Genomic DNA, 11,447 nt, shown 5'->3' with positions numbered 1-11,447 from the left:
TGCTGCTCCGTCTGCCTACTCGCAGTGGAGAAAACTCCTCCAACTTCTCAGCCGCAGGCACTTAGTTCAGTTCAACACCATTCCAAGTCCACATAGCCCCCCCAGCCGAGGCTGGGGGGGGCCGGAGGCCCCAAGGGCTCCCGAGCCCCTTCCTCGTGGCTCTCACAACATGGCCACCCTTCTTCTAACAACAAGTACCACCAGTACCACCTCTTCTCTTCCGGTGGAGAGATATGTTTATATTTTGCAGGAGCACTGATTGGGTCAAACCCCAAGGGTCACCACCCCCTGGGGGTTACCACTTTCTGAGTTTCAGGGGGAAAAAACCTGGCTCAAACCACTACACTCCTCAAACAAGGCAAATCTTGTAGAGAGCTGTGCAGTGCAAAATTGAAACACCGACTTTGATTTCCTGCCTTGCAGATTGCCACTTTAGCGAGTATGAGATCACTGTGATGCTCACATTGGTTTGTGTTGCAGAATGGCTAATTAAAGGGCTTGTGTGGAGCTCTTGATGGAAAATGCATGATCTTTGACAGATGATATTCCTGTCAAAGAAGACCTGGAGCATTATACAGTAACAGTTCTCTTTTTGTTGAGATAAGTACAATATTTTGAAGATGGAGAGCACATATGAATCTCTCCTGGCAGTGTCTGATATTTCCAAAACTTCACTTCCTTCCCTGAGGTGTAAATTCTAATACTGCTTTTACCAGCTTTTGTTCCTTGTACTGTTCAAGCAGACATCATCCATTTCTTCCACTTCAGTTGTTAAGTCCCTAGTTATGCCTGAAGGGAGTGTTTAAAAAGAAAATTTCTCTATAACTGGCTGGTCTGCAGGAATCAAATATCTTTCAAAGCTGTGGTTTTCGTTTTTTTGTGGGGTTTTTGTGTTTTTTTTTTGTTTGTTTTTTTGTTTTAAATTATTATTTTTGCTTGCAGATTGAAGAATATTTTTTTTATGGGAATGAAATTCAGGCAGCTCAGCTTCCCTAGTGTTGAATCTGACAGCCAACAAACAACCCTATGCACTGACAGTGACTTCAACTCAGCTGCTGGTCGTTAATAAATGAGCCAGCTTGCTGCAGGCTCTTTATGAGACTGTATATTACCTGATGATCCTTAACTGTTTTTAAAGTACTCATTAGTCTGTTTTTCTCTTGTGGATATTAGCCATTTTTTAAGATGTCCTAAGGTGAATACTAATATATATTGACACTTAGTCTGCAAGTGCACCTCTTTATTTGATAAACTAATATTAAGGACAGCTGCTGTTTAGATATTTCCCACATACCTTACCTTTGGGAAACCCAGTCATCTGCTAGGCATTTAGATTTCAATCCAGCCAAAAGGTTCATAAGATTCCTTGATTTGATTTCCCTTTTCTGGCATTATCAAGGTCAGCTCTTGGCTTCTGTGTGATACCAAATGCTGGCAGACCACAGCGAAGTGACTCTTACTGCTTCAGGAAGCAAATGTGAATCATCTTGCAGTGTCAGGTAGCTGAATGGATCAAGTTTAAAAATTTTGATCTGTTCTAGGAGGATGTGCCTTCTAAAACATGTTAAAACCAATTTAATTTGAAGCTAAGTTTTTATGTGAGCAGGTAAAAATTGTTATTGAAATTATTATTGTAACTGACTTTGAGCAGAGAAGGTGCCCAGGGAGTTATCCTGTGACTGTTAATTTTGACAATGTCCCTGTGAAAGCATTGGCCCAGGATTCCTGCCCTGCTCTGGCTGCCTGCAGACTCTCTCTGAAAGCATCTAGATGTGCCCTCCTTTTGGATATATCCTGTAACATTAGGCAGCCTATTTGGAGTCAACTCTTCTCCAAATAAAGGTAGGTAGATGCATGTTATTCTTAGTTTCAGGAGTGTTAATATCTAGAGAATTTTGGTCGTTAATTATTTTTTAATTATTATTTTTAGGAACCTGTTAATGTCTTGGAGTGTCCGTGGTAAGCCATGGTGATGCTGCGTGGTTGGTGCAGGACTCTGGCAGAGCAGCTCACGACTGACAGCTGCTGGTGGACAAGGGATCTGCCTGGAGACCTCCCCAGATTGCAGGCAAGCTTTGACAGAGACAGTGGGAATTGGCAGGAGACAAGCAGAAGAACTGACTGAATAGGTCAACTATCTGTTTTATTTTAGTGGGGTGCCACTTTGTGACTCTTGTTTTACATAGGCCAGTTCTGAGGTCTGGGTGAATTAGATGCAATTCTCTGAATCGGAACTGCATTGAGTACCCTAAAAGATCACATGGTTGGAAGATGAATAGAGCTATGGTGCTAAACAAAAGCAAGGAAATTAGAAAGAGAGACCCTTCTCAGGAATGCTTTTCTTGGGAGGCTGACGTAATGTGAAACACTTTTAAGGGTGACGAAGAGGTTGGATGTGACTTCAGGGTACAGACCTTAAGGGCATCATCTACAGTTTGGAACTAAGCAACAAGTAGTAGTGATTAACTGGAAGGAATAATTGCAATCTTGATAACTGCTTAGAGGAGTAGCTGTAATCTCCAATTACACAGAGAGCAATTGCCCAACAGTTATCATGGCCTGTGAGTTCTCAAAGATCTGGAAATCCAGATGGATTCTTTCTTTCTCCTAAAGTAAGGAAACATGAGGCTTAGAGTAGCAACTGCGAACAGTGAATCCCAACAGAAAAACCATATGTGAAAGCTGCTACTCGCTTGGCTGTGTATCTGCTTCCCTTGACAGTATCAGTAAACATTTGCAGAGGCTCTAGAGACTCTTCTATCGCTTGTGTTTGATAATCATCTGATATGCTAGCAGACACCATGTTTCCATTTGGAGGTGAGTGCCTCCAGGAAAGACAGATCTTAAACACCATAGCTGCTGACACTTTTTTTCCCTTCTACATGTGTGGCTCATCAAAGAAAGCCCAGAGGGTTTATTTTTAAATCTAGGGGGTATAGTGCTACATGTTGGAGGTAGAACAATAAGGTCCAGGCTACCTGCTAGAATTCCTTCCTCCCTTGTTTCCCTCTCTTTCAGAAATAGAACTGTTAAGCTTCTCTCACACTGTCAAAGCACCATCCCCAACTGTTGCTAGGACCTCAGACTCCCTTTTTGTCTGCATTTTAGGTAGCTGGAGAGGCACTTGGCTTCTTACTGTACCAGTATCATTTGGCATCAAGAGATGCAAGCCCAGGATTTTTAGTTTGCACCTTTGCCTAAGTACTTGCAGTTTTGCTTCAGTGAGAAATGGAATTCTCTGGTTTGTTTATTAGCTTCTGACTAGGTTTACATAGAGGAGTTCTCATGGGCAGTCCCATCAGTCCCTGTAGAGATGAACCCCTGCCCTTCTCCTCAACCACTCCCTCAAAGCCTGCATTTCAAATTTGTTAAGTACTGGGGGGCAAAAATGTTTCTAATCCTCCTTTAACATGAGCAGTGAAATGTTCAGAAGTTCTTCCGTATGTCTGTTAGATGCTTGTCTTTGTCCCTGAAGATAAAGCCCAAGTCCTTCCCCAACCCACATGAAGGAATTTCAAAGGAGATAAAATCTTGAACAGTATGAGCAATAGCATATTGATTATCTGAGGTGTGTATGGAAAGTCCTACAGCAAGAATTCCTTAGTGTTGACTGTGTAAATACCTTTAAATATATTTAAAGCCTATCCTTCAAGGAGCCAGTAGATGACAGGCACTCTGCTGGGTGCCTATGTCCATGACCACCTTCAAAAAAACTCATAGTAGTTTGTGATCTGCTGATGAGACTGACATTTGTGAGAGACACAAGGATTCATCTCTTTCCATCTGAACTTCCTGATCTGGCCTGACCCGAGATGAGGACACCACACCTCTCTGCCTGCACGATCTCCTCCAGTCCATAAGTAAACTAGTTTGAAATGTAATGGGAAGGAGGTCCAGAGCCAAGGTAAATCTTTAACTTGATGATTCTCATCAGTAGGAGTAATCCATTCACACAGAAGCATCCCAAGTGCTAGTGATGTGCTATTTTTTAATGCTGTCCTGTCAGCAAATTATTTAATGCTGTAAGCTATTTATAAACATCATTTATAATAAATCTCACTGGCAGTGACAGGCATTTAACTTTTTAATAATTTGCAAAGTTTTCATTATTTGGGACAACTAATGTATCTGTAGCTTCTCAGTGTATGTCTTTCAGTTTTAGTAGCTTATGGATCTAAAATTAGCTTGGATTTTTTTTTCCAGCAGAATTCAGGGGTATACCCATGAGACATATTTCCATGGCTAGCTGGCATGTTGCAATTCTGTGGGCAAGACAAACCGCAAGGGTATTGCAGAAATGCCATGAGCTCCCTCAGAACTGTAGTCTGGAAGGCTCTGGCAAACCTTGATGTTTTCCAGTGACAACCTTCATTTGTAGCACCACTCAGACACACCACGAAGAATGAATTCACTTACAGGAGATGCGTAAACCTCTTGCAGTCACCTTTTCTAGCAGTCAGAAAAGTCGTGTCCCAATTTGTGACTTTGCTACTGCAGGTGGCTGGTCAGCACGTCCACCAGAGTGGTTCTGCTGGGCTCCACAGCACTGCACGACACACTCTGTGCTTTGGGCTCATGTCCAAAGGCCCCATGGTGGGGGTTCTCACCTGTACTTACAGCTGGCACTTGGCTCATCTGGGGCCTGATGGGGTGCTGGAGCAGCACACACAGCACTGTCAGGGAGCAAATTTCTGGTGCCAGAGGAATGAGACTGCCAACAGTTGAGTGAGTCTTACTTGTTAAATAGTCCTGAAAGGTGCCATGGAAAAAACACATTTAAACAGAGGAAGGAAGCTGAGTCCTTGGAGTTGTTCAGCCCCTTTTTATTGCTACAGATGCTGCTGGCAGCCTCCTTCACTGGGAGACCTGTCTGAATTGATTGAGCTCAATGAGTACCTTGGCAGGGGCCCAAATACAGAGGGTTCATGTTCAGACCTGGCACCCCACTGTGCCTTCAGACGACCCAAAGGCCTCATAGACCCTTCTACCCCCACAGTGGGCCACAGACACCTTTTCCCGGTGTCCTTTGTATATATTTGGTCCCTGCTGTTTGAAAGTATTTTAAAACAGCAACTCCTCAGAAAAGTTCATCTGCAGCAATGGGGTTTGAGCATGAAGGTAAGGCAAGAGAGACTGGGCTATTTCACACTGTCACACACATGCAGAATATGCAGAGGGAGGGTAGTATTGCTGGAGGGTCAAACTTGAGTGTTGTACTCAAGTGTGCAGCATGTTGGGGACCTCTGTGGCTGATAGGGACTGTTTCAAGGCAACCTTTGGAACTGGGCAGTGTGCTGGACTGGTTGGGGTGAGCACTGGATCACAAGTGATGGGGTGTCTGAGGACCTGTTTATTCCTGGCATCCCTTGCCCTAGAAGTCAGCTCTGACAGTCATTAAAGCCAGTCCTAATGGTGTGGAAATCCCTTCTCTGTGCTATCGAATTCAAGCTGGTATCTCATGCACATGAATGCCACTCATAGGGAAGGGAGCCCTGTGGAGAAGGAGTGTCCCATTTCCAAAACCAGACTGCAGCCCCAGTGTTATTTCCTCACAGTATCAAGTTGGCATGTGAGTTGATAAAAATCCCCCAGCTCACATCCTTCCCAGAAGTGCCAGTCAAAACCCAAGCAGCTATTTACCCAAAGTACCAATTTTATAGTTCTGTGTGTGTCTATAATCTATTTACCAGCATTCCTACTTCAGTATGTGCCTGTTAATAAGATTAGTAATTAAAAAGCTTGATAGGAATTGGCGAGCATAGCTCCTCCGCCTCTCCCTCCCCTCCAAGCCGGACTGGCGTGGAGCATGAGGCAGGGTTGGCAGAGTACCTGAGGGAGTGAAGGCAGGAAGGCTCTGCTGAAACCTCTGCCTACAAGCAGGCAATGGAGAAATCCCGGCCGCTATGGGACAATCCCCTGCAGTTTGTTTTCGCGTGCATTTCCTATGCTGTGGGACTGGGAAATGTATGGAGATTTCCCTACTTATGTCAGATGTATGGAGGAGGTAAGTGTGGTTTATGTTTCTTGCTTCCCTCGAGGAAGAGTGTGGCAAGCTTTAAGTCCAAAAGTATGTTGTCCATGCTAATGCCCTGTTAACCCAGCAGGGTCCAGGGCAGAGTAGGACGTCTGGCTTTCTGTTGGTGTGCAACCTGTCTTATTGCGGCTTTATTTTATGTATTCTTTAGCATTAGGCTTTTATGTGACAGCTGCCCCAATACAGTGGCACTTGTTTCCTGGAAGTGCAATGAAGCAGTGGGAAGGCCCATGTTTTCTAAAAGGGATAGAGCGACAGACACGTCCACATGGTATTAATCTATTACTTTTTTGCCCCATCGAACCGTTCTGAAGACATCAGAAACTATGTTCACATAGTATGTATGTTCACATATGTGGACTTGGAACATGTTGAGAAGGGGAGAGGCTTATGCTGATTTAATTTAAGGATCAGATGTATCATTTCAAGTTTCTGTCATTAATGTTTTGTCTTTTATACAAAGCCTAACTTTAGGAGGTGATAACTTGGCTGGAAATCTGCCTTGAAGTTGGCTGAAACACCTTAATCAACAGGAGTTCCACAGCTAAAGCCTCCCCGGCACCTTTGAAAATAGAGAATACATTGATTTGGGCTGAAAAAAAAAAAAAAAAGCTCTTTGAAAGTTTATCCTTCTCCTGGGTCCAAACAGAAGAAAGATGATGTCTTTATCATGTACCAGCCACAGATGTTCTTCCTTAGAAATCAAAAGTCAGTTAATTAGATTATTAAAGACCAACACTAATAATCTCCTCTAATATACAGCTACCACTGTTTTGAAAAATCCTTATAAAGAGCCTCTCTTTATAAGACATCCAAGTTTTATATTGTTCTCACTGCATCTGTTATCATAGTGTTGGACTCTCCTCAGCCTTGCAGTGAGGGGCATGATGAGCATCTGCCTCATCTGCCTTTGGTCTGCTTCCATCTTTTTTTCCTTTCAGGAAGATATTTAAGTGCTTTTTACTTTCTTTATACTTGTTTTGTTGGCTTGTAGCTTACTTCTAAACGCATGTGTAGCGGTAGGGGTTGGTTCATGCTGGTTTTTGAAAAGCCAGCTCAGTGCTGAGACTGTGTCAGAGCTGTCTCATGGGATCAGGTCAGAAAAATCCAAATAATACAATAGGTGAAGTTAAGTAGAAGATAGATGCTGCAGTGGCTGAAGCTTTGTTAGGCAGTTTAGATAGCAGGAATAATAGGTGTGCTGTAATTCTGCATGTATTCCTCCACCCATGCTTTAAGGGTAAAGACTTCATGTCTGACACTGAACTCTAGCGCAAAGCTTAAAATGCATTTCTGTATGCAATTAAACTGCATGTGATTACTTTGCTAGCAGCCTATCTTGGCAGACATCCTGAAGGACAGCAAAACTTGGACATTTTGGGGGATTTGTGTGGTTCTTTTGACCAGCATCTGTATTGCAGTGGATAGTAAAAATTCTCTGAAATGTAACCAAAACTGGAACACTTGATTAACTTGAAATAAGATTAAATAAACTTCCCTGCTTGTTGCAGGGTGTTGGACTAGATGACCTTTAAAAGGTCCCTTCCAGCTCAAACTATTGTATGATTCTGTGATAAACCCAAGTATTTTTTGAAAAGCATGTTTTTATAAGAATATTTTTCTATTATTTTCCATTATACTCTTCATTATTTTTTTCTTCCCCAGTTAAATTTACAATAGGGAAAGGCAGCTCTTTCTACTGTGAAACTGAAACTCCTGACAGGAGGTTTTGCTTTTCTTAATTCTTCTTTTCACTGCCTTCTTAAAGAGGATTCTGTGGCTTTCCAGGGGTCCACATAACCCATGCAGACAGAACATGGTTTCAGGAACTTAAAAGCTGGATAAGGGGGGACGTCAGCTTGTTTGGCATCTTCCTTTTAGAAAAGCACAGAGCCAGTTCCTGTCCTGCTCAGCAGAATGATAGAGCCCTTATCGCGTATGATACTGATAATTTGCAGTATTTGCAAATTATATTGCTTTATAACCTGCCTTTCTGTTCATCAGCAGATTGCCTCCTTCTCCTTGCTCTTCTCCAGAGAGCTTGGCCTGAGCAGAGCAGGGGGGGGTTAAACCTCATAGGTGCAGTTATTCTGTCCCTAAGCAGGCTGGGCCAGGCTGAAACGAGGCTGGGATGGGTCTACAGCAGGATGCTGAGCAGAGGCGAGGGTGCTGCCAGACAAGTCCAGTGCCTTGAGCAGGCCCAGGGCACATTCCATGTTTTGCCAACTGCAGGGATCTGGCCTGGGGTCTGGTTTTTGCTGTGCTGAGTCACAGCAAATAAGGATTTGGTTCATACAGCTGCACTGAGTCACTTGTATGAGGCAATGTGGTTCTACCCTTTAGGAAAGTAGGGTTGGGAGCAAGATCTGCATGCAAACAGGGTGCAGAGCAAGGGGCAGGGGGCTTAGCCCTCTCACCCCCAGCTGCAGGGGGACATGGGGGTGAAGAGCAAGCCTGAAGACATTCCTACTGCTTGCAAGGTGGTGAAGTCAATGCCAAGCATGTGGAAGTACTGCTGGGAGAGCAGAAAAGCCTTCACAGAGAGTCTAATGCTGATTCCCTCTGGTGGTACATGGCAAAACTCTCCTCAGTGGCTGCTGGGGCAGCTCACACCCTGCCGGCACAGAGCAGCTGTGGGAGCTCTTAAACCTCCAGCAGCTCCCTTGTGGCATAGGAAGTTATCTAACAGGCTAACAAAGAGGTTGTTAATAACAAGAGAACTGGGAGGTGGGAAATTAATTCCCAGAATAAACCGGATTATTTCTCTGTGTTTGTTTCCAGTTCTTTTCCTCAGTCGCTGCCCAGAATTCATTCCTCCACAGCACTGCACAGAGCCCACTGCAAGGAATGTTAATGCCACAGATTAAATACTGAATAAGAGATATTTACGTAAATATTTTGGCTTGCTGTAAAAAGGGAAGCAGGGAAGCCTTCGCAAAAATACAGCTTTTGACTCAGTCAGCAGCTCTTTCTGAAGTGAGCCTGTGAGCCCCAAGTTGAGTACAAGGATTTTCTTTTTTTTTGGCAGAAATTTAAGCCAAAGCACATCCTGGTTGCCAAGTGGGAAGGTCCTTTCCCCTCCTTCATTGTCAACCCATTCCTGCTGCTCCTCTTCCACAGGAGCATCCCTGTGGCTCTCCATATGGGGAAGAAGTAGGGATGAGCAGCCCCACGCAGGGGCGCCTGTGCCTCCCATCCCAGAGTCTGTTTCTGCAGGCGGGACCCTGGGGGGAAAGCCTTCATCCCTTTCCTGGTGCTCGTGGGATCAGCATGGGGTTTTGGGAGCTTTTTGATTTGCTTGTTTGTTTGTTTGTTTGGGTTTTTTTTAAGTCAGGCCAGACCTCAGTATGTAACTCAAAACTCTCCATTCAACATGGACATTGCTGTTACTTTTTCTATGAGCACTTTGGCTGTGCCTTAAAATACCCCACATGAAGTAAATCTTTCCCTTGTCCTCTTTCTCTCATTATAGTTTACAAGGTTTGGCTGGTGTTTGGTTACCCTTTAACAGCCCCAGCCCCCAACTTTGCTCAAACCGCCGGTGATGCATCTGGGTAGCCCTGCCACACTGGAGTGGTGACCAACACAGTTTAACAGCAGAAATCCCAGCTCTGCCAAGTTCCTGCGGAAAATTCCCTGTGCCTGGGCAGTCAGCACCCACCAGCCTATGCGACACGGCCTGAAACCCTGTGAGATCTCCTTCAGGGTTGGGCCATGCCCTCAATACACAAGGTGCCTGGACAGGACCCAGACCCAGTGAGCCCCTGGGACACTGACAGCATGATTTGACCACAAATAGGGCAACATGGTGTTTATCTTGCTGCTGATCTGCTGAAGGCTGACTCTTGGGGGTTTTTTTGCAGGTGGCTTTTTGATCCCATACCTTATCATGCTGATTGCCGAGGGGATGCCACTGCTCTACTTGGAGCTGGCTGTGGGGCAGCGTATGCGTCAGGGCAGCATCGGTGCCTGGAAGATGATAAGCCCCTACCTTTGTGGTGTTGGTATGTTCTCAGTTTTCATCTTTATTTTCCAGCATGGAGAGAACATGGGTGATTTTTGAATGGAGAGCTTTGTCTTTCAGAGGAGAAACCAGGAGGGAGCTGGGGTTCTACTGGGCCTCACCAGGCTGAGCAAAGCAGACACCTCATGGCATGCATTTATACCATCCCTTGCAGGGCATTGGGACCAGACCCCAACTCACTGTGTTGGGTCCCTGCATTCAGAGGGTTAAGTCCCCCTGCCCTCGGGCACCTTGCCAAAATCACAGTGTGAATGCCAGTGCAAAACCCATCCCCTGGGGCTGCCTGCACTGGGCTTTGACCCCAAGAGCAACTTCACAATGAGCTCAATATGAATGATAAAACAGTGCCTTAATTTCCTACTGTTGCTGTTGCTGTCTGCCATTTGCCAGTGTCCTTTCTTAGCTACATTATTATGTTATTAAATTACCCTGATAACCCAAGCTATTGTTAATTTGCATACACATACAATATATTTTTAATGATACTTTGACTATTCACCCCCCAGGGCCTGAAGTATAAAATCCAGTGCAGGATATTCCTGACAGGAGGAGGAGGAGGTGGATGCAGCGCCAGGGACTTGCCCTGTGCACACAGCTGTGCAGGGACAAAGCCCCTCCTGCATTGGGCATGGTGATGCTGCCCCCACCCCAGGTGTTATGAGACCCTGGGCATTTTGGGGTTTTGCTGCTGACCAAGTGTCTCCCTCCATACCTGCAGGTGTTGCCAGTGTTGTCGTCTCCTTCTCCCTCTCCATGTACTACAATGTGATAAACGCCTGGGCCTTCTGGTACCTTTTCCACTCCTTCCAGGTGTGTGGGCACTCAACAGCTCAGTTTGGCCCCACTGTGGCCATGGAGGGTCATGGTGGCTCGGCATTGATGCTGGATGTTGCATGGCACCATTGTCAGCTATAGAGCGGAGGTGGAGCAGTGGCAAAAGCTCCATAAACCCACCCAGGGCTTTTCTGGAGGGAAGAGTGAGGCAGTGGTGTCCTCCTCTGTGTGCTCTCCCAGGGGTGTTGGATGTTGTCTTCTCGCTGTCAATCATAGGTCAAACAAGTGATGCATTGATGGCCAGGGTGTCCTACATTTTTGGATGGGTCTGTCTGATGGAATGGGAGAGGATTGGCCGTGGGGGAGAGGAGTGGAGAGTGTCATCGCTGGGGGAGAGAGTTAAAGAGGCTCAGTCCTCAGGAAGAGAATCAGTCTGGTCATTCCCAGAGAAGAGACAGAGCAGATCTATCCCTGGGGAGAGGGTCAGAAAGGATCATCCCCACAGGAGAGGATCAGAACAAATCAGTCCTTGGGGAGAGGGTCATTCCCAGGGGAAGACATCATCCCTAGGGGAGAGGGTCCTCCCTCGCCCCAGACAGCACCGTGCAGAGACAT

The 11,447-nt window shown here is 45.4% G+C and overlaps 1 protein-coding gene across 3 annotated transcripts in view; it reads left to right on the top strand.

Annotated features, from left to right (window-relative positions):
- Nucleotides 1-351: 351 nt before the first annotated feature.
- The window catches only part of SLC6A20 (solute carrier family 6 member 20), an 18,837-nt gene continuing 7,741 nt past the window's right edge, over nucleotides 352-11,447 (top strand). Inside the window, exons 1-5 of one of the 3 annotated variants that reach the window (XM_027675625.1) lie at nucleotides 352-1,842; nucleotides 1,931-2,068; nucleotides 9,898-10,038; nucleotides 10,777-10,870; nucleotides 11,432-11,447. The exon at nucleotides 11,432-11,447 is cut by the window's right edge and continues 225 nt beyond it. In XM_027675625.1, coding sequence (XP_027531426.1) covers nucleotides 9,924-10,038; nucleotides 10,777-10,870; nucleotides 11,432-11,447 — 225 coding nt within the window. In that variant the 5' untranslated portion in view covers nucleotides 352-1,842; nucleotides 1,931-2,068; nucleotides 9,898-9,923. Of the gene's footprint in view, nucleotides 1,843-1,930; nucleotides 6,005-9,897; nucleotides 10,039-10,776; nucleotides 10,871-11,431 lie in introns of those variants that run through there. The other 2 variants (XM_027675624.1, XM_027675623.1) reach the window with 2 other exon arrangements.

The sequence above is a fragment of the Neopelma chrysocephalum genome, unplaced genomic scaffold (genome assembly GCF_003984885.1).
Source record: "Neopelma chrysocephalum unplaced genomic scaffold, ASM398488v2 Primary Assembly neopelma1_26, whole genome shotgun sequence".
NCBI classification, from domain to species: Eukaryota; Metazoa; Chordata; class Aves; order Passeriformes; family Pipridae; genus Neopelma; species Neopelma chrysocephalum.
This window is presented reverse-complemented; position numbering and strand designations above follow the sequence as displayed.